Here is a 21,302-nt window from a genome sequence, read left to right as displayed (position 1 = left end):
AGTCTGTCGCATGGGCAAAAACGTCCCTGTGAGGCGACATGGAACTGAAGTCTATCAATAGTGGAAGGCGGAGATGTAGGTGGTGTACAAGCGGGGCGGCATGTTCGGTGTTCCTGCTGGACTGGTGAAGCCACGATTGCCATATGACATCGGCGAATTTCTGGCGAGGGAGGAGCGTCATTGCGTCAAGCCCTGCTCCATCAATTATTTCATCGCAAAACGCCAGAGATACCACAACCTCCATGTTCTCGGCCCATTTCTCGTAGGGGCGCTTTTTCTTCTTAATTTGTATTTTACTCCCTCATTCTATCACAATGCTTCCTCGAGCCGCCTTCCGCGCGCTGCGCATCCGGCCCGCACTGGCAGCTCCGCGCATCACACCTATAGCTTCTACCTCGCAATGGACGCGCACATACGCCAAGGTCGGCAAGCCAAAAGACAACACATGGAAACCCTCAGATCCCATCAAGTTCGACGAGGAGAACAAAGCGCGGCCCAACCCAGTCAACCCCTCCGAGCAGCCTGAGTTCGACACAGCGGCGGCACCAGAGAAAAACACAACACCAACACAGCCCTCAAGGCCAGTGGAGAGTGCAACACAGGCGTCGAGAGATGCAGGGAAAGACTTCAAAATGGACGAGCAGGAGGAGATGTCGGGGCCCAAGTCGCCCAGTGAGAACACAGACCCCACCACGGAAAGCCCAGAGTCGCAACAGCCGCAAAAGCCACTGCCGGACCTGCGATACGGAATTCCCTCAACGTTTGCTGAGGAGCACGCCGAAGCTGATGGAAAGGCAAAGAGAGACCCGAACGACCCGAACGAGTTCTACGAAGACCCCACACCAGGTGCTGCTGGAGGCCGAGAGGGCGGTGGTGGCGGCGAACTCCCCAAATCCGCATACGAGACGAGCACCGACAGGCGGCGGAATCGCGTTGCCAACTGGTCCTATCTCGCCATGCTGCTATTCGGTACAACGGGCGCAGTCTTCATGGGCAGGAACTGGGAGAATGAAGAAGAAGAAGCAGCACACATTGACGCTCCGAATGGCTGGACGTTAGGAGGCATGTACGCTCGTGCAGCTGCCCGCATCAACGGACAGAAGGCATACTACACAGAGCCTACCTTCCAGAAGTTGCTTCCAGACAAGGACAAGATCCCCGGAGGCGCGCCCGAACTTACTCTGGTACTGAGTTTGGAGGACCTACTACTACACTCAGAATGGACTACCAAGCACGGCTACCGACTAGCAAAGCGACCCGGCCTCGACTACTTCCTACGATACCTCAGCTCACAATACGAGCTCGTCATCTTCACCTCTGTAAAGTCCATGGACGCCGACCCCATCATTCGCAAACTTGACCCCTTCCGTCTCGTCATGTGGCCCCTCTTCCGTGAAGCTACCCGCTTCGAAAAGGGCGAGTACATCAAGGTATGTTGACCCTGCATTTTGTCAAATAACTGTTACTAACCTTTCTCAGGACCTCTCCTACCTCAACCGCGACCTCTCCAAAGTCATCATGATCGACACCGACCCGTCGCATGTTAAGCTTCAACCCGAGAACGCCATCATTCTCCCCAAGTGGAAAGGCGAGCCTGGCGACAAGGGCCTCGTAGCCATGATCCCTTTCCTTGAGTACCTCGCCATGATGTCCCAAACCGGTACCCCGATCGACGTCCGCACCGTTCTCAAGTCTATGGAAGGCAAAGATATACCCGTTGAGTATGCTCGTCGCGAAGCCAAACTCCGCGAACAGTTCCAGCGCGATTTGCTAGAGCAGAAGAAGAAGACCAAAGGAAGCGCGGGCGGCATGTTTATGAAGAGTCTGGGTCTTGATGGACCGAAGCAAGGCATGGTTCTTGGTGACCAAAACATTAGCCAGGGAATGTCAGAGGGCAAGATGATGATCGACATGTACCGTGATTTCAACAAGCAAAACTACATGCACCTAGACAAGCAGATTCGCGAGAACGGAGAGCAGTGGCTCAAGGAAATGGCCGAAGAGGAGAAGAAGATGCAGGAAGCTCAACTCAACGACATGAAGGCAGGCGCATTCAGTTGGCTGGGCGGTTCGGCACCTCAAACAGCCACTGTACCCTCAGCGGCGAGTGCTCCAGAGGCGGTGGCTAGCCATCAGGAGGGTGTTCAGCCAACTCAGACACGTTAAAGAATTTCTGGGATGTACGTGTAAGGACTTGAAAGATACCACGAAAAGATACCGTTCCACTCTTATGCAGATAGCACGGGAGTACTTCATCTGGATATGGGTGTCCTAGGTACTCATGATATGTATTATATATGTTGAAATACAGGATCACGCATGCATGGCAATAGTTTGCGATTGCGATGATCAGAGACTACGCTCCTTCGTGCATGCCTCGGCCCACGGCGTTAACACCGGACCTAATGGTGGGGCGCATCCTCCGTCATGCATGTTCCAGCCGCCCGTACACTTCTCCCAATTCCAACCTCAGCTCCGTAACTGCATATCAACACCACAATGTTTCAGTTCTCATCTCTCGTGTCTAATCCCTTTGCATCTCGGTCCACACCACCAGAAGCACCCCCAGAACCGTCCAACGTATCCGAAGAAGCCGCGACCGGACCAAACCCGTTCCCCTTCCTCGGCTTGCCCTTGGAGCTCCGTGAACAAATTTACTCCATCTACTTTAACCCTTCTGATCACCTGGTCAGGAGTACGGAACTAGAGGCCAAGGGCTTCTTTGGTGGCGTGTATCATTGGGACTTTGATCTCTTGAGGGTGAACAGACAGGTGTACGAGGAAGCGAAGAAAGTGTGGAGGAGAGAAAATGTCTTTGTCAAGGTTGCTACACCATGGCCTAGTGCGGGTATGTACCGGGTCTACCTGATGGCGACCGAAGGGGTCCCAGAACTGCTCGAACTCACCGCGACGACACTAAGTGGTATTCGCGGACGCCGTGAGCTCTTCCCTTCTCTTTAGGATGCAACGCTGATATTCAACTTGGAGTCTTAGTGAACCACATCTCATCCGAGGGTCTTGTACCCATCGTATGTACCGACGCCCGCGCCGATGCGTTCACGTCGTACCATGCCGTTGTACAAATAACCGCGCCGTTCCATGGAGTTGTGCCGGAACACATGGTTGTCATGCTAGTGGATGATTTGCACTTGTTTACCAAAACGTGGTATTACAGCGCGTTGTCGTATCCTATGCTCAACGAGCGACTGTCCACTACCTTTGTCCTGAGGAATCCGTACGTAGAGCCTAATGATGAAGAGGAAGACGCGCAAGGGGAACAGGAAGGTCTAGGTATTCCGGTTGCTTTACAACGGAAGTTGCTACTGCCTTTCGAGCACGTCAAAGGCCTCCATAGTATAAGCATACACGGCTACTCGCCCACCGTCCGCGAAGAACTCGCTCGCCTTCAAGCCAAACCCATACCAACGTTGCGCGAGTCCGTCGAGAGTGCCACAGATTTCATGCTTGCCGGAGACGCCGTGCTCGCCTCCTCAAACGCTGACACCAATAACAACGACAACCCTGACGCCCAAGCCGCCAACGAAGAAGCTGCCCTACAAGCCCTCGAGCTCTATAGAAAAGCTTTTCACGCAATCCACATCCTGATCCACGGACGCACACGCCGCGTCCTTGCAGACGACTTCTTCCACGACAGCATAACATCCGGCCGTTACGCTGGCCAAACCGGAATAACCGTGCGCGTTGTGCTGCGCCTCAAACTCGTCTCTCGAACCATTGCAGCCTACAATAAACTCGGCCAATGGGGCGAGGCTGCGTTTTGGGGCTTCCGCACTGTGCAGATTTTGCAAGAATCATTCAACACTGATTTCGAACATTTCCTGACCGACTTCATCGAGGGTTCCGATGCCGGGTGGGTTTATGTGCGGACTGGAATTGCGTTTTGGCATATGGAGAGAGACAAAGAGGCTTGGTTGGGAGAGCTGATTAGTTATGCTGATGAGCCTGTGGCTGAGAGTGGGCGGCTCTGGGTGGCGGCGAGGAGGTTTGTCAAGAGTGCTGCAAGGGCAGACGTGAGAAAGGAATTGCAGGGTTATGGTGTACCGCAAGCGATGATCAATCTGTTTGGGGATGTGGCGACCAGGGACGAGGTTGTTGAGAGTACTGTGGCCGATGATGGAAGTAGCACTAGCGAGGACTGAAGACGTATGAAGTTGAGAATATAAGCTTATTCTGCTCCGAAGAGTTGCTGATATGGGGACATATTCCCATGCTTGAACCATGAAGCGAATGTAGCTGTTGATTTTATCCAAGGATTAATCACAGCCCATACAAGAACGACATCTTCGCATCGGCATATCTTGTCGAATCCAGCCTCTCGGCCTCAATCTGCTCCACACTCTTCCCCTCCGCCCAGACCATCTTCCTTCTATTGACGGCTTTCAGAATGAATCTATACGTCGTATAACCCAAAAGCGTCGCAGCGACAAAGCCCAATGTGGCGTAAAACGGTGTGAGATATCTAGGCGCATATCTTTTCTTGTAGAGTTGCGAGCCAATCACGCCAGCAAGGTTACCAAAGCCATTTACGCCGAGGACAAGGGACCGTTTTCCCGGCTCAGGGTTATTACCGCTCAGCCAGGCTACGGTGAGAGGCGCAGAAATATAGCTTCCGAAAAGAAGAATACACAGACCTGCGTACTGAACGCCGTGGGATGGAGCGGTAACGGTGATGATCAAGCCGATGAGGGAAATGAATACGCCGCTGATGATGTGGTAGCCTCGTTCTTTCTGATGATCTGAACTGAGGGCAAAAAGATATAGGCCCACGGCGCCGCATACAAATGGCGGCACTGACATCTGAACACGATTCCGTTAACTTTCTGCAAAAGCCAATACACAAGCATACTGACATACCAAATTTGCATCTATTGACGAATATCCCAAGCCCTGCACAACCATAGGCAGAAAGACGGAGAAAGCCTGGCTGGGTACACTAGCGCAGATATTGAAGAAGAGTAGAAACCAGAGTTTCCAGTCTTTGGCTGTCTCAACAACATCCCTCCTCGTCAGTCGCTCCCGCTCTATACCATCGCCGCCATAGTTATGTGCAACCCACTTGGAATTATCTTTAATGATACGCTGGACAGCAAATCCTTGTTCCTCAGCATTGAGGAACCATGCTGATCCTGGTCCTTGCGGTAACCAGAACCAAGCGAGGATTGCAACGAGGACTGTCAAACTTCCTTCGATGATGAACAGGTACTGCCAGTTATATAACTCTGTGCGATTGAGATGGAAAATGCCAAATGCTGTTCTTAGTATTAGAGAAGGGCTGGAAGATAAAAAATAGTGTAAGGCATACCAATCGAGCCCGAGAAAGCGCCGGCAATGGCATATTGTCCGTAGAAGATTCCGATCCGCACAGCCATGTCGTATCGGCCGTAGAAAGTGGAGAGGTAGGCGACAGCCGTCGGATAGAAGCCCGCCTCAAAGGCGCCAATCATTAGTCTGACAGCAATGAGACTTCTCTTACCGCGGACAAAGGCATGCGCTAGTGTAAAGATACCCCATCCGATCTGTCTTGGTCTTAAGATTTGAATACTAACAATGTTCACGTTAGGCTTACCATAATAATGATAATCCAGTGTTTTGCACCTAGCCATCTTCCTACAGCAGCCGAAGGAGGCTGGAGCAACACGAATGTGATGAAGAATAGCGATACTGCTAAGTTGAGATCATCCGGAGTGGCGCCGATGTCTTTAGTGAACCCTGCATATGTCAGGATCGATCCTTTGTGATCAGCACTCCCCAAGATCTAACATACCTTGCGTCTCCGCATTCCCAACGTTTGATCGATCTAAACCATTGAACAGGTACAGCAAGGAAAGACATGGTAGGAGCGCAATGTCCATCTTCCTATTCACACGACTTGACATAGAGCGCTCCTCAGAACTGGGTGCTTCCCCATCTGTCGACATTGCAAGTACTGCGCCCATGTTGGTATTTGAACTCATCACTGTAGATTTGCTGCTGCGGGAACAAGGAAGAAGAGGACATTCTTCTTCTTGAGTAAAATTCATGGTAAAGGCAAGTTCCGCACCGTGAAGTTAGCCAAGCCTAGTCACCTTCACCATTTTCCGCTTTCACTTGTACGTAATTGCTTTGGTGAGGCTCAATATTGGGACCCTAGCTTGCCTACAGTGACCGGTGTCGATATGTTACCGCCTCACACCCCATCGAATTTGCCCGATCAAAGTTGTATACAGCTTGGCTTGCAGGAATCCATGGATCGAAGCGTGCCAGGCTAAGCTTGGCCAATCGGAGGCCTTCGCACAGGGAGCGACCCCTGTTCGAATGTGGGTTTTGACGTTGACACGTTCAAGGTGAGCCTAACGCGGTTCTGCAATAGTTGCTTATCTCGACAAGAATGGTAAAAGGGCAACTTGGAGCAAGCTGAACATGACATCGTTTCCTCATCCTCTGCGGCGAAATCAGCGGACATAGAAATGCCTAGAATCATCTTCTATGCGCCTTCGGCCTCCTGAACAGCAAACCTTTATGCGCTATGGGCCGGTTCCAAGTTCTTGTACCGAGTATTGATCATGGCGTCGGCAAGCCCTCGGTAGCCCGGCAGGATGGTAGAAGCGATTCCCTTGAAGCGTTCGTAATCAAATGTCACTACATTGCCGTGATTGGTTGACAGTTCCGCGGACGCGGGAGGGCCGCGGGGAAAACAAGGTTCCTCGTTATGATTCGCCCGGATAAGGATCCCGGTAAATAACTTTCAAATGAGTAAGCTGTTGTGTAGTTTCAATCCATCACTCTGCATCCATGTCCGTAGCTCTTGGTAGACGGTGCCTGATGTGATGTTTGATGCGTTTCCTTGGGTTTCCTGGCCTCGTTGGGCACTGTACGGCTGCCCAGGAGTACTGATGACTAGACCAGGGTCGTTTCCTTGCTCGAAGTGTCCATGGCCGTGAGATAGATAGCGATCGACTAGAGCTTTGAGGTCTTGCAGGACTTTGTAGCAGTCTCTGGGGTAGTTGGTACCAGTTCTTGACTCCTCCTCAAAGGTACGCATCGCAAAATCTATTTCGGAGGTATATACTGCAGTGTTGAATAGGGTAGGCGTGCCTTCAATGCTAGAAGACCGAAGGATTTGATCTAATATCAGGATAACAGCAGCGTTGAAAACGAAGTGCAGACCGGCCTGCAGTAGCTTTCTCATTGCCCGCAATCGCTTAGCTAACAGCAAATTACGTTGGGCGGCCTCTGAGCAAGCTTGAACATACTTGCTATGCGCGTGCTGCTGAATAGACCATTGACCGTTCATGTAGCGTTCAGCGACGGCTTGCTTGACAGCGGCGAGTAGGATTGGCCGAGTTGTAAGGACAACGAGCTGATTCGAAGCTAGATGCAGAGAAAGAACCGCAGGGTCAGCGTCTATGTCAACAGCTAGTACCGACGGCAATTGCAGTTTCCAGTCTTCGAGCAACTTCAAAGCCCCATCTACGTGTAGGGTCGAGTATCCACGTTGGTAGTGTCGTGGAGCGATTTTGAATGTTTCACAAACGATGTAGCCAGAGATGCGAGATAGCTCGACATGCGCTCGGAGGCCTACACACGGTGGCATTGAGCTGAGGAGGTTAGTGATGCGTTCCGCTCTACAAGTACACAGAATACTTACGGCTCGTCGCATGGTAGAGGAAGCCTAATAGCTTCGTCGAGTAGGGTCGGCGGACGTCCCATCAGTACGGAAAGCCATCTATCCAGGATGTACAGAGTCCAGAAAGTGCGTTTACTCGCTTCGTCGTTACATGACCTGAATGCGCCATGAATGATCGCGATATGGATCGCTAGGCTGACCTTGACGTTGGAGTACGAAGTTAGTTTGTACCTGAGGTGTAGTACGTACACAAGCTCTACTCACATATACGTAGGCCGAATCTCTACGGTTCAGTTCGATCAGATAAAAACCCATGAGAGTCAAGACCGGAACATCATCCAACGTGAATCGTACAGTATCCAATGGATTGCCAATAAGCTTTCGCGCACGCTTGAAATAGGCTTCTCCAGCATGTTGATCAGACCGACGGAGAGCAGGATGGCCAATAGACGTAGCTAAGGCGAAACAGACATGGTAAAAGGCCAAGCTTCGGTGGGTATCATCAGTCGTCATTGCACTCATCGAGGCGGAAGGGGCTGCAGAGGTTGGAAATTTGCTAAGATCGCCCCACCCTGGGTAAAGTATCAGTGAAAGCACCATGAGTAACCATCGCATAGCTTACAGCATATTCCACCAGACAAAAAGTCGCCATTGCCATCTTGAATGTAGGCTCGCAATTGGGCAAGCATCAATGCCATGTCTTTATGATCAGGAAGCCACAAAGGGTCGACATTTGGATTGGGAATCGGCCTTGAGTCGTAGGTCTGATAGGTTCCAATTGAAGCAACGAATGAAGACCCATCTGCAGACTCAGGCTGGAAAGTCAAAGGAACAAGGGTAAGCATGAATTGCTTCAAGTAATCCAAAAATGTTGCTCCAGACGTTTCACCGAAGAACCTCGGGATACCACAAGGGTCAACAAGCAGCCGACCGTCGTTTGCATCGGCCTGGTCCAGTTCCATTGACACAGATAGAAAAGTCGGAGCGGTCGAACGCCCTGGCACGCCATGATCGAGCTGTCCAATAACCTCAGCGGCTTCTTCGGGTGCAGCAATTTTGAAGCGCGTCTCGAGTGCTGCACATCGCTTTCGCAAGCGTTCGAGCTCGTCTCTCAAAGAGTGCTTATCAGATTCTGGTGCTGGGTACTCGCATTCCCGTGAGGATTTGCTGCATCTTTGGCACGGCTGTTCTCCAGAACACCGAACTCGACGAACGTTGCACGCATTGCATCTGCGCTCCTTATGTCAGTGTTGTGTTTAAGAATGCTGGCGCTCGCGCGGCCCAAGATGTGCGCGATGCGCATATTCTCAGTGTTGCACGTATTCTCAGCGTTGCTGACGAGCCATGCTGACGTATGCAAATATGCAAACAACGAATGCTTGGGCGACATTTGTCGGCATCTTGGTACCGTGGCACCAAGAAATCGTGGCCAATACCAACGCAAAAGATGGAGGCTGGGACTATACTCACGCTCTTACGACGCGTTTTCGTAACGACGGGTCGACCTTGTGCCTTCTTGGATTAACAGGCAAGCGCTGTGGCTGGGGAGAGGAACTTTTGGATGATGGTGTTAATGTGGACTGCATCTCGGGCCGAACGGTTCAATCAGTCGTGGTACACCTGGTACTGCCATGGATTGTGTGGAGAGAGATGTGGGTGAGGAACAGTAGCACCGAAGAAGGGAAGACGCGAGGAATGTCGGAAGCGTGCAGCGCCTCTTGGTCCCCACCAGCCTAGTTAGACGGCACGTCACCGCCATCGTTATGTTGAGATGTTTAGAGACCAGTGTGTAGATATGATCCATTATGAGGGCAATGAGGTTAGGATCAAGGATGCGATAAAAGAAACATGTGTCACATGTTCAGTGAGAGTCACGTTCCAATCATGGAACTTGGGCGTTCTTCCATGTCGAACGGAAGGGGCGATTGCAGGGTTGCCGGATTAGCCTACGAGATTCTGCTGCAGGAATCATACCACCCAACTCCACAATGCATGCCTACAAGGAGGATACGAGCGGAGTGTTGAATCCGCATGTTTTTCTTTTGATCAAGCGTTGAGAAACATCATAGGCGTAGCATTGGCATCTCACGCTAGAACTACGGACGTAAACAAAGCGCGCGCTAATGAAGGGAAAAAAAAGAAGCCCGATATTAGAGGGCTCTATACCACCAACGGGTATAAAGACCAGATTAGACACGGCTGGAACATCGTTTCATGGGACGCCACACGGTACGGATCGAAAGGAGCCCGTGGGCTAATGCGCATCAAGAAAAGAAAAGAAGAGACGAATTGCCGGTGAACGTGAACGCGAACGCGAACACGATCTCGAACTTTGCCACGTATCGCGAGAGCTCATTTCTCCAGATCCACTGCTAATTGCCACCTACACGCCGTCCGTATCATGTATTTCGCCTCTTCTTCACTCATCCAGTTCATTTCTTCACCCCCATTCCATTTGATCCCTACAATCTTGCCAGCGCCCTCGCCCTTTGTATCCATGACAACGAACAATTCTGCAACCTTCATGCCAGTCCAACTTCGGTGGAAATGGACCTTTAGCTTTCCTGTCTGATCGGGACCTTCGCTGTATATGTACCACTTGTCATCCATATCCTTTGGCGCATAACCAAGATACAACGAGTGTATTTGCGAGGGCGGGAGGAAGATATTCCACGATGTTATGAGGGGCCTACCAGGAAATGGCATGGTCGGTAATGCGCTTGGAAGAACGCGTCGCCGCGGCTCTGGAGATGGCGGAGGTGTGAACTGGCTACAGACATAATGATTCGACGGTAGCTCGATGCGTTGGATATGTGCAACCATCTTAGGCTGTTGTGGTTTCGAGGCATCGATAGCTACGACAGTGCTCTTCTTTGCGGGCGACGGCGGTGGTGTAAGGAGGTATGATGGTGCATGTGAAGGGCGGCGCTGTAATCTTCTCGGCGATTGTGGATTGGGTGATTGTAGGTTCGGTGATCGCATACTGGATGTCCGTAGTAGGCCTTCGTTCATGAGGAAAGGCGATGGAGGCGTGTCACCTCGATCTCGTCTAGAGAAACGTCGAAATATTGACTTCTTCCTAGATAGCGGCGGTGGTGATTCGAGAGCCATCATCTTCAGTATTACCCCACTTGCGATTCTTCTTACTATGTCCTGGTTGTAAACGGCAATTGTCCAAAGTGAATTCAACGGCGAAACGAGAGTATAAACGAAAGTAATAGCCCTATCGGTCTCACAACGACAAGTGGGGATGAAAAGGTGCACCGTGCAAGACAGATATGGTGGTAGTACTCAGCCGCGCCCCTCGCGAGGGCTGAGCCTGGCTTTATTTAGTATGCACATTCCAAAACCTGCATGCGGACAAGCGAATACGCATCAGCGCACCTGGATCCACTCTACAGACACGGAACATGAGAACTCCTGCATGGGGTGGGCTGGCAAGCCTAAGAGAAGGTTATGGCGCATGATCGGCCTGAGGATGGCTGGAAGGAACTCTTGGTGGTGGACCGGCAATGACAAGCGTCATGACCCAGACTTTGACGCGGGAAGCGCACGGCCTTTGCTGACAAGTGCCCGATTTAGCACATCATCCATCTCTTCGTCGATGCGTCCATGGAACTTTATCATCGACTTATTTGTGACTCGGGTGAGACATTCCCTAGGTGTTTCACTCCATTATGGACACTTCTCGTATCCTGGGTTGTGAGTGTGCATGGCTGTGTTCTCTTAGACGCTTCGCATACGCGTACTTCCCCACCAGAGTTGCTTTACCAGCCTGCAAGCACGACGATCGCACCGGCTCCTCAAAGCCGAGCGTGCCTACGAACCTACGTTTCATACATATCACGATTGCACAATCCAGCCTGTATATATGACTAGCGTAGGCTGTAGATAGCCCAGTGAACTGCCTTTGGTGCCACAGCCTTGGGTTTTAGGTACTAACAAGGTCTGGTGGACCCAATCACAATTCCTTTGTCACGTCCTACGATCTGTGCTAAGTCAAGCTAGCAATGAGCAATGAGCAATTGGAGCGCCAACGTAGCTCTACGACGTGATCGATGTGACGGGTGGGGCGATCGTGACCTGTACGAGATTAGTTGGATCCCATGACAAAATCAAGAGCACAAACGTGGCACAGGGTGTTCGCATCCGATTAAATACCAAGAGTATGCCACCGGAGAATTGATAGCGCATTCTCTGGGTCAGCGTCTACACCCGCCCGATCGGCCAGTTACCATCACGATGTCCTGCGTTTGCTTGGCTGAACGATCACTACTGAGTTGAGCTCATCATGATCGACAGAGCCGTCAGCCTACTGGTGAACTAACTCTATTCTTGTCTCTACAATATGTTTCTGTCACGCACTTGTGAGCAACATTCTCTAGGGATGCAACCACCTTCAATGGCCATATCTAACATCTCCATGTACAAGAAACGCCAACATCAGAATATGCGGGGTGACAGCTTAGTGTGCATGCGGTTGTGCGCCTATCGTGTAAATGAGACGGGTACGACAGCCAGCCACATCTGGAACTAGCCGAAGCCACTGGACGACTTACTATAGTCCAGACTATTCGCTATTGGACTACAAGACATCTAGAACATCGTGTAGTCCATCCGTCAAATCTCTACGAAAGTTCAACCGCAAGAGATCAGCGCAGTACATTGCAGACAGAGTTGTCCAGTCACTCGCCTATACCTAGTCTAATGGCCGCCGATCATTCTGCTACCCATCCTTACTCTAACTTGAGCACGTTGTCATCGGCACTTGGGAAACTAACACTACCCGGCATACACAATGTACTGGTGTTGGAATAGACATCGTACTTGGGCCACATTCTATTCTCACATGACCAGCTCCCGCAGTCAAGATCTAGGATAGTCCAGGCGGAAAGAGCGTAGATGCCTTGGATGCGCCCTTTGTCAGTGATTGTGTCATTTGCACTGGAATCATTATTCGGGAAGAAAAGAGCGAGATTACACAAGCAGAAAAGACAAGGTTACATCAAAAAAGGAAGAGGGAAGACTTACTTCTCACAAGTCCAACTCATCTGTACCGTCAAATTGTACACATCCTGCGTAGTCGTATCGAAGTTGAAAGTCGCGTTATTTGTCCAGCACCAATCTTCATTCCTCCCTTCTTCTGCTCCAGCAGGCGTAAAGTCGCATTCGTAAGTGACAGAGGGGTTGAATTCGGCGAAGGCATTCGAGTTCTTCCCACTGCATATGATAGAAACTTCGACTACGCTGTTGGTCATGGTGAAGTCGATGAGACCTTGTCTTGAGCCTTGGGCGGAGGGAGATACCATGAGGTAGTAAGAGGAGAGCTTTATGTCTTCGATGGAGAGGGAAGGGAAATCGGCGCCAGCGGCCATAGAGAGGGACAGTAGAGGGGAAATGGTGAGGATAAGGGATGTGGAATGCATGATTGCTCTAGACCTCGAAAATTATCGGCGATTACGTGTAGACTGGATCGCAGTGTTGATAGAGGATCAGAGTCAAAAGCATCTACGCGGGGTTATAAGTACTACAACTTCTCTGCCAACCTTGTTTTGATAACGGGTATTACAATGAAATCTTCTCCAAGTACAGCAAGTAAGGTGGCGTGCCTAGAACGAGTACTTTGCTGTAAGAAGCCACCAGTTGCAAGTCGACTGTCGTGTTTGCTGGTTAAGGAATGACCTCGCCGTACATTATTACAGGCTTTGGTAGATATACGTGTCACATCGAGTTTCGCGTGTTACTTTCTTCCCATAGCGTTGACTGTATACGGCTTCATCTCTCAGATTGGTATCTAAGTTCCAACGGCGAATGCCTTTGAAACGATACTGAAGAAGGCATATTGTGCATAACCGAACAAAATTTGTTGGTGTCTAGGCGATCGCATTGGGACGAAACAAACCGGGCGTCAGGCTTTCATGCCGTACATCATGCTCCGTAGATACCAACTTCACTGCATCTCTGTCTGGTAAGCCAGCAGATTGTCTTGCATTGCGTATGCTATACACAGACCTCAACCTAGTCCTTATAGGTAATAGTCTTCATCCTCAAGAACTCCTCAATACCCCAGTGTCCATTGAATCGTCCAAATCCGCTTGCCTTCGCACCACCATGCGGCAATGTCCACTCATCATGCACCGTCATGGAGTTGATATGGATAGCTCTGTGTCCCTTTGTTAGCAATCAAATTCCAAGGTAGTAACGCATGGTCTACATCATGCGTTATTTGCAAAACTTACCCGCTCTCAATCTGCTTCGCAACGCGCAGACCGCGGCCAAGGTTCTCGGTGAATACAGCGCCGGAAAGACCGTAGTCAGTGTCATTGGCGATTTCAATAGCTTCCTCGTCACTAGAGATCTCGATAACAGAGACGGACGGTCCGAAGGACTCGGTGTGGAAAAGTTCCATGTCCTTGTTAACGCCGTCAACGATGATGGGGCGCATACGTGTTCCTGAGGGTTCGTTCGTCTCTGGGTGTTTCTCATCTTTCTCGTGGTCGCCGTGTACTACTTTGGCGCCATTCTTAACTGCATCCGCGACAAGACGCTTGTTCTTCTCTACACCAGGCGCAGCTACGAGAACCGGTGCGGGCTTGTCGCCACCAAAGATGCCCTCCACGGCGCCCTTGAAAGCTTCGATGAATTGCGGCTTGATGTTCTTGTGTACGAGGATACGTTCCGAGCTCATGCAGATCTGGCCTGAATGCAGGAAGGCACCGAGTGCACATTGCGTCGCTGCTGTCTGCAAGTTGGCGTCGTCGAGGACAATGGCGCTCGCTTTACCACCTAGTTCGAGCAGGACGGGTTTGAGGTTCTTGCCAGCTGTCGATGCGATGATGCGACCAACGGCTGTGGAGCCAGTGAAGTTAATCTTCTTGATAGCGGGCTCCTCGATCAAGGCTGTGGTCACTTGCGCCGCGTCCTCGGGACGATGGAAGAGGACATTGAGCGCGCCCGCGGGAAGGCCAGCCTCGTTCAAGGCGCTACCAATGGCCCACCATGTGCGAGGGCAGAACTCGCTACCCTTGAGGATGCAGGTGTTACCCGCAGCAAGAGGGTACAGGATTGATCGCATGCCAAGGACATACGGGGCGTTCCTGGTACTCACATTAGCTTTGCATGTACCAATGCCAATAGGAAAATACATACCAAGGCGCAATACCCAACACAACCCCATAAGGTTCTTTGATGATCAACGCACTAGTGCCCTCCTCTTCACAGCTAGGAATATGTCCCATCACCGCGCTCAGCCTTCCCGCTACATCTCTCAGCATATCCGCCATCTTAGGCACATTGAACCCGTTGCTGAACATATCCGCAGCTCCGGTTTCGATTTTCATGTAGTCTGCGAATTCCTCCGCGCGCGCGTCGATCACGTCGGCGGCTTTCAAGAAGATGTTGCGCTTAGCGGAATGCCTCATCTTGGACCATATCGGGAAGGCTGCCTTTGCCGCGGAGACGGCGCTCTTGACATCCTCCAGAGAGGCGGAGGAAGAATTCCATACTTGCTTGTGAGATGAGGGAGATGTTACGGGAAAGGTGGTTTTGGTTGTGACCTCCTTGCCGTTGATGAAGAGGGGCACAACGTAGGACGGATCAGGTTTGACGACTGAGGGGTTAGACATTTTTCCTCTTGAACCTTGTACTCTTTGTTGCTGTTAGTGAGGTTAATGCTGCTTTTTGACTGTAGGAACGATGTAAAGGACGACTCGACGGGCCGTAGAAGTACCGAGATGGACTAAAGAAGTTATCTGCAAAGTATCCACCTTGCATGCCTGCTTCCTGTTACAGACCCTGAGGGCGCGCGCATGGCGAAATCGGCAATTGAGAAGCGCGGTTTAAGGGGCGAGTGGACCGGCTTGTGGAGACGGCACGGCTCCGAGGCGAATAGACGGGCGAAACCGACGCATGAAGAGGTTGAGGAAAATGTCGACATACATTGTCTCATATATTACTCCACGTAGCAGCTTGCAGAGTAGGCGAAAATATCGCGGAATAATTTCATGTCGTCGTTACAGCTGCCGAGGCGGGGCTCCAGATGCAGCAATGATTCGCCGCTGCTCTTGCAAAGTGCGCATGTCCAAGGAACACCTGGAGAGTATTTGCGTAGAGACATCTTTCATTAATAACGGCCTATACACATACACAACCGTCGCAAGCTGTTGCACACTTCAGACGAGGCCGTAATGACGTCAACGCTCAAGATCAGCGGGGTATTGATGAACCCTCCCATCGTGAATCTCCGCGTGCACCTTCGTTTGAACCAGCATTATCAGAATCCATTCGAGCTGGCGCTCGACAAGGGAAGGTATGTACATGATGTTGAAGGTTTTGATTCTTTCGTAACGAACGGGATTACTCAATGCAATGAGAATTGCCGGACTCCTGTCGAAACGCCATTACCTATCCGAATATTGTTCCAGCTCAGGGACGTGCTCTCGAATCTGGGTCGCGCAAGTTCGATAATGAATCATCACACGCTCAGCGCACTTCTCGAGTGCATAGGAGTGTTGCGCGCACGTTATGCCGCTCCCATCCAGTACATGTACGGTACTGTGCGTAGCTTCATAAAAGGATATAGAGTATCTAGGGTTTCCTTCAGCGACAAAACGTGGGTTCTGGAAAGGTGTTTGGACATACAGCTCTATCGCTTTACAAGGAGGCCGCATCAACCGTTAAGGTCCCATAAGGCCAAGTAATGTTTGGAGCCGAGAATGTTTTCAAAACGAGATTGCTGGAATGATGTAGTGGTTGAAATTCCAATGGCCTTTCTGCCTGTGGAGTGGAAACTTCCTATCATCACGTCCAAGTTGGTGATAATGATTACCATGCAGATCTTAGTTACCTTGTGTGACTGTTCGTTCCAACATTGCTATGTTAAAGTGATGCTTAGCAAAGGCAGCTGTCATCATGAGTACTGCCCTTATATCAATCATCATCATCATCACTGTACAGATCGACCTCATCTGACGAACGTGATGAATCTGTTGAATCATCTTTCCAGTCACCGAAGTCCAAGTCTTCATCTTCTCGTTCCACTATGAAACTGACGCCTGTTTCAACCGAAAACAGTTCAACAAGGCGCTGCCAATCGTATATCAACGATGATGCAAACTGTGGAACTACCACCCGAACCTCCTTCAACTGAGGGACGTATGTCCGATGGCAGAATGCCACGTGATCCAGAGCTTTAAGGTAGCGTTGGTCATTTGTGGAAGGTCGAACAGGCGTTCGAAACGTCAGCAGCGATGCTGGTAATCTTTCCGCGAATGTGTCGGAGACTCCACTCATAATCATACCCAATGGACAGCTAAGGTGTTTCAGCGACACGAAGTCTTCAAGGCCATCACGAAGATGAATCCCGCTACGTGTCCTCTCCTCTGCAATCGAGTCACAGAAGACATGAAGAGTCTCTAACGATGCCTTTTGACGATCCAACACCTCACATAACGTCTTTAATCGGTCTCCATTTGATATCGGCCGTTCTGGCAGGTGATCTAGAGATACGTCGTATCTGAACGTCTTTAGGTGCCGTGGTGACGAAAGTAACACTTCCAGATGAAATTTATTGTAGTAAGTGCATTCCAGATCGAGTTCCTCCAGGTTATTGCAGGCTCGCGGAATTAGACGCTGCAGTTTGAGTGCGCTTCTTTCGTCGTGCTCGCGATTACTTCCACAGGTGATGCATTCCCCCGTCCTATATTCGTGAACTTCGCGCAATTGCAGCTTTCGTAACGACTGTAGCCGGAACAAAGGTGCGAGGTCGCTTAAAGATGACGTTCTTGCATCGACCTTGATTGATCGTAAACGTTCGAACCGATGAGCCTGTCCGGACAGTGTACCCGCTGCCGCCTTGCTGATGAGATCAAACCAGGCGCGGCGTCGTGACCGGTCTCTTACAACGTCTAAGATGCTGAGAGATGTGATGTTTGGAGTATGTAACAATATTGCGTTTTGCAACGCTTCGTCATTACTACGGTCTTCGTTGCATTGAGTTGCCCATTCTTTCCAGTCCCAAGTACCAAGCGCGCGTAATCCTTCTTTGATAGCCTTCTTGTCTTTCGCAGTTGGAGAATAACGACGACCCCCGCGACGCGTCCACAAGCCGAACGTGATGTTCACGTCGTGAACAAAGCCCGCAAGCTGCGAATTCGATATCATGGTACGAAGGAAAGTGTAGGGCTCGCAGAAATGGCTATTGTATCTAGCGTAGACCATATCAATGACAATTCGGTAAATACGCCGATTAACCGATGCCAGATTGACCAGTGTAGGAAGCTGGAAGTGGTTGAGGTCTATCCCTGGCAAGTAGTCGACTATCTCAAGGATCAGTTCGTCAGGGAGATCAGTTAGTGTCGCATGCGACCCAGGTATACGAGGTTGCGAAGCATTGCCCTGGATTCCACGCTTAGTGGCGCGTTGACGCTTTGTATCTTGTGATGGAAGTAGCGGGAAGTCTCGTTCATTGACGATGGACATCGTATATGGCGACGCGGGTCAATTGAAACCTGCGCCAGGCACGAGTATTGTATGGGTGAGGAGTCGTATCAGTAGAGCGCTCTTTTGAAATGTCAGAACGAATATAGCAATGGAATTGGCAAACACGGGATCACTGGAAGAATACATTGAATGGATTGAGTCGGAGCCGGTGTTCTTGCCGTGTCAACATGGGCTAAGCGTGCTGAGTCAACTAGTGCCCTGCCCTTCGCCTCCTCGACGGGCGACACCACTCAGGTATTGCCGCCGAGCAAGGGAGTCTCTTGCGTACTTCTTTCCCAAAACTCCCAAAAATCCTCGTCCCGACGCAATTGAAAAGTGGGCATTCTGGAGATCGCCACAGATAACGGCGAGGGCCCTACTGTCTGCATTAATATCGTTTCATCACTCGCAGACGCTGCGCCACCCGTTCCATCTAATTCACTTTTGTACACGTTCCACCATGGAGCACCTTTCAGAAGAACTACTTGACCACATAGTGTCCGAAGTCATCAACCCTTTGCCGAACAGACATAGACCACTCTATGACGACCTCCTCAGTCTATCGTTGGTATCACGTAAATTTTGTCGCATCGCAGAGCCACATATCTACCGCTCTCTTGTCGTACACGGAGGAAACGAAGACAGATTGTTGCGAACAATGAACAGCCGTCCCGAGCTGCTACGATACGTTCGGGCCGTCTCTGTGACGGGGTATCGTTATATTGCTGACGGGACCCGAGATTTTATCATGCATATACCCAATCTACAAAAATTAGATTTAAACATCGAAAATTGCGCGCTATCAGATATAATACCAGTTCTGAAGTTGCAAACTGTAACGACGTTACGCCTGTCCGATGTTTCCGCCGGAGAGATCACTGACTGGAAGATCGCTGACTGGGAATTTGACAACAATACTCTTACTAGCCTGGACCTCTCTTTCGCCGGACTTACGGACCATGGGGCAGCTGGTGACGAAATCCGTTCCTTCGCAGCGGTGTTCCGCAACCTAAAATCTTTGGAGATGCACAACAATTTCAAGCCGAGGGCTCATCATGTCTTGAATAGCTTTGCATTCCAGTACCTGGTTCACTTGTTCAGACACGCTTTCAAGACAACCCTTCGCAAGTTTAGCTTCTGGTATACACACAATACACATGAGGGCCACTTGGTCGAAGAGGATGAGGCCTTAGGCGAAAGTCTTGGTGCAAGAGATATACTCAAAGAATCGCGGTTAGAGAAGCTGAAGATCGACACGATCTATTTGCAAAAGCCTAAGCAAATAACGAAGCTAAGGAGCCTCGCACTTGGGCCATCGTGTCTACCTACATCTTTACGCACACTGTACGTGCGCCATATCGTCGCTACAGGAAACCTCAACCCCGAAGAAAAAAATCTAATGCACTCAGACGAAGCGCAGTGTCTGTCACAGCTGGTGAACCTAGCGGCGCGAAGATCGCGCTTTCCTAATTTGCAGAAGCTAACACTAGCAATTTCTTTACCTCCCTTTTTCGAAGCGGTTGCCTCTAGGGTCGTAAAGATTCAAGCACGGAAAGTGAAAGTGCACTTAGACTTGATATTCATGTAAGGTTGTATGTAAAGTTATTGCAACTGTAATCACTGACGAAAACCAGGTCTGAGTGGGATCACATCAGCCGCGATATCTCTAGAGCTTGGCCTGAGTATGACCATGCTCGAGATCCGCGAGACCCATCATATGATCAGGCGCTCATCTGTTACGCCTAGCCGTGCTTTCCAGGCCGCATTCGCGACTACCAGTAGTATCTTGCATGGGTTTACACGCAAGCTCAGGGATTTGTGGCTGCACAGCCGACAGTGGACTGACGAGCAGCGACACTTCTGACTACCAAATCAACAATTAACGTCTGAACTGTGCCACGCGACGTGCTCCTGAAAGTAAGCATAAACGAGCTCCGAGGTGCAGTGCCTCAAGATCGCCATCGGCTTTGGAGGAGGATCGCCGGATTCGAGCGCTAGGATCCGATTGGTTGCCTACAAGGGGTTACGAATTCATCTAGCCACCTTCAGCGCCAGCATGGCGAAGGCGCAGCGATGTATCGCAAGAAGTGCTGGAATAGTCAGATAATTTAGTTTTCGAATACGCGTACAACACAAGAGGACGTATCGAGCGTACTGTATATAAACACCACTCACGTACCCCGATGCCGTGCCCATTACACATACAAAGTACCCTGACATCCAGCGTGGTTTGACATTCTGCACTTTACAGTATACCACCATACTCGCCATACAATAACCACTATCACATCTTTTCCAGTACGATGTGCCGTACGCTTACTCTCTCCGCCGCAAAACGCGATCAGAATACGTCGGATACGGCATCTGCTAAACAAATAACTATCGGCGGAAATCTCAAAACAGGCCTCGATAAACTCACGCGGGTCGTAGAACGAGGAGTCGACCGTCAAATTCTGAGCGCACAAGTACGGGCCTACGGCACACCTCCATCATCCCCTCCATCCTCGGAACAAACAACAAACATTGGTTCATGTAACGCAAAACCGATAATCTGAGCGATGATGGTGCGACAGTCAGTCCTGGTCTCTCGGTCGTTATCCTGCTTCGTAGCCGCTTTTTGATGCGCTACTACAACTGCCTTGCCTTCTTCAAGAGCTCCAACTTCATTACGACGTTCGTTGTCACTCTCGTTACGCTATCAGAGGCCTGCAGAGCCTTGTGTTTTGATTGAAGAATCCGTTTTGTTGTGGGGTTAAAAGACCAACACTTTTGTGCACGAGGATTGATCCGGGTCGTTGGATGTCGTGTTTGTATGGGATATATTGAGAGGATTGACGCGTTGGTAGCATGAGCTGCATGATGGTTCTTTGTCACTTGTAACATAAGGTTGTGTGCGTGGATTTAACGCTTATCGACAACGGTGTGTGCCTTCAAGTGTATCGTTAATTTTTGGGACAGAATCTATACCTTTCTGATGTCTTCAACATGATTATGGCGTACTAAGCTAGTTCCTTTGTCAATTCCGTTTTAGGAAACGATCTTTTCCTCATGGCACAGTACAAAACAGAAATGTCGCGGCCAGAGCCACCTAAAAATAATAATAATAATAATAATAATAATAATAATGGCAATCACTAGGACAGACAGACGTTCTCAGTGCGCATATTTTCCGTGTGCAGTCTACCAATGTCGTTGA

General features: G+C 50.3%; 6 protein-coding genes across 6 annotated transcripts; 2 read left to right on the top strand and 4 right to left on the bottom strand.

The window, feature by feature from the left end:
• Positions 1 to 314: 314 nt before the first annotated feature.
• ALTATR162_LOCUS6627 (uncharacterized protein) lies at positions 315 to 2,166 on the top strand (the record flags this gene model as incomplete). The annotated part of the gene is made up of 2 exons (XM_043314249.1): positions 315 to 1,430; positions 1,480 to 2,166. The coding sequence occupies 2 exons, from the start codon at positions 315 to 317 to the stop codon at positions 2,164 to 2,166; spliced, it is 1,803 nt and encodes a 600-aa protein (XP_043170184.1).
• A 333-nt stretch (positions 2,167 to 2,499) lies between these two features.
• On the top strand, positions 2,500 to 4,160 carry ALTATR162_LOCUS6626 (uncharacterized protein; the record flags this gene model as incomplete). The annotated part of the gene is made up of 2 exons (XM_043314248.1): positions 2,500 to 2,938; positions 2,989 to 4,160. 2 exons carry the CDS (start codon positions 2,500 to 2,502, stop codon positions 4,158 to 4,160), a joined length of 1,611 nt encoding a protein of 536 aa, XP_043170183.1.
• Positions 4,161 to 4,278: 118 nt separating this feature from the next.
• On the bottom strand, positions 4,279 to 5,957 carry ALTATR162_LOCUS6625 (uncharacterized protein; the record flags this gene model as incomplete). The annotated part of the gene is made up of 5 exons (XM_043314247.1): positions 4,279 to 4,818; positions 4,876 to 5,270; positions 5,324 to 5,537; positions 5,588 to 5,730; positions 5,786 to 5,957. 5 exons carry the CDS (start codon positions 5,955 to 5,957, stop codon positions 4,279 to 4,281), a joined length of 1,464 nt encoding a protein of 487 aa, XP_043170182.1.
• A 788-nt stretch (positions 5,958 to 6,745) lies between these two features.
• ALTATR162_LOCUS6624 (uncharacterized protein) lies at positions 6,746 to 10,609 on the bottom strand (the record flags this gene model as incomplete). Its single annotated transcript, XM_043314246.1, has 5 exons — positions 6,746 to 7,598; positions 7,649 to 7,827; positions 7,892 to 8,199; positions 8,250 to 8,765; positions 10,015 to 10,609. The coding sequence occupies 5 exons, from the start codon at positions 10,607 to 10,609 to the stop codon at positions 6,746 to 6,748; spliced, it is 2,451 nt and encodes an 816-aa protein (XP_043170181.1).
• Positions 10,610 to 12,654: 2,045 nt separating this feature from the next.
• On the bottom strand, positions 12,655 to 13,053 carry ALTATR162_LOCUS6623 (uncharacterized protein; the record flags this gene model as incomplete). Its single annotated transcript, XM_043314245.1, has 1 exon — positions 12,655 to 13,053. The coding sequence occupies one exon, from the start codon at positions 13,051 to 13,053 to the stop codon at positions 12,655 to 12,657; it is 399 nt and encodes a 132-aa protein (XP_043170180.1).
• Positions 13,054 to 13,645: 592 nt separating this feature from the next.
• On the bottom strand, positions 13,646 to 15,252 carry ALTATR162_LOCUS6622 (uncharacterized protein; the record flags this gene model as incomplete). Its single annotated transcript, XM_043314244.1, has 3 exons — positions 13,646 to 13,790; positions 13,867 to 14,724; positions 14,777 to 15,252. 3 exons carry the CDS (start codon positions 15,250 to 15,252, stop codon positions 13,646 to 13,648), a joined length of 1,479 nt encoding a protein of 492 aa, XP_043170179.1.
• Positions 15,253 to 21,302: the final 6,050 nt, after the last annotated feature.

The sequence above is a fragment of the Alternaria atra genome (genome assembly GCF_907166805.1).
Source record: "Alternaria atra isolate CS162 genome assembly, contig: 25, whole genome shotgun sequence".
Taxonomy (NCBI): Eukaryota; Fungi; Ascomycota; class Dothideomycetes; order Pleosporales; family Pleosporaceae; genus Alternaria; species Alternaria atra.
This window is presented reverse-complemented; position numbering and strand designations above follow the sequence as displayed.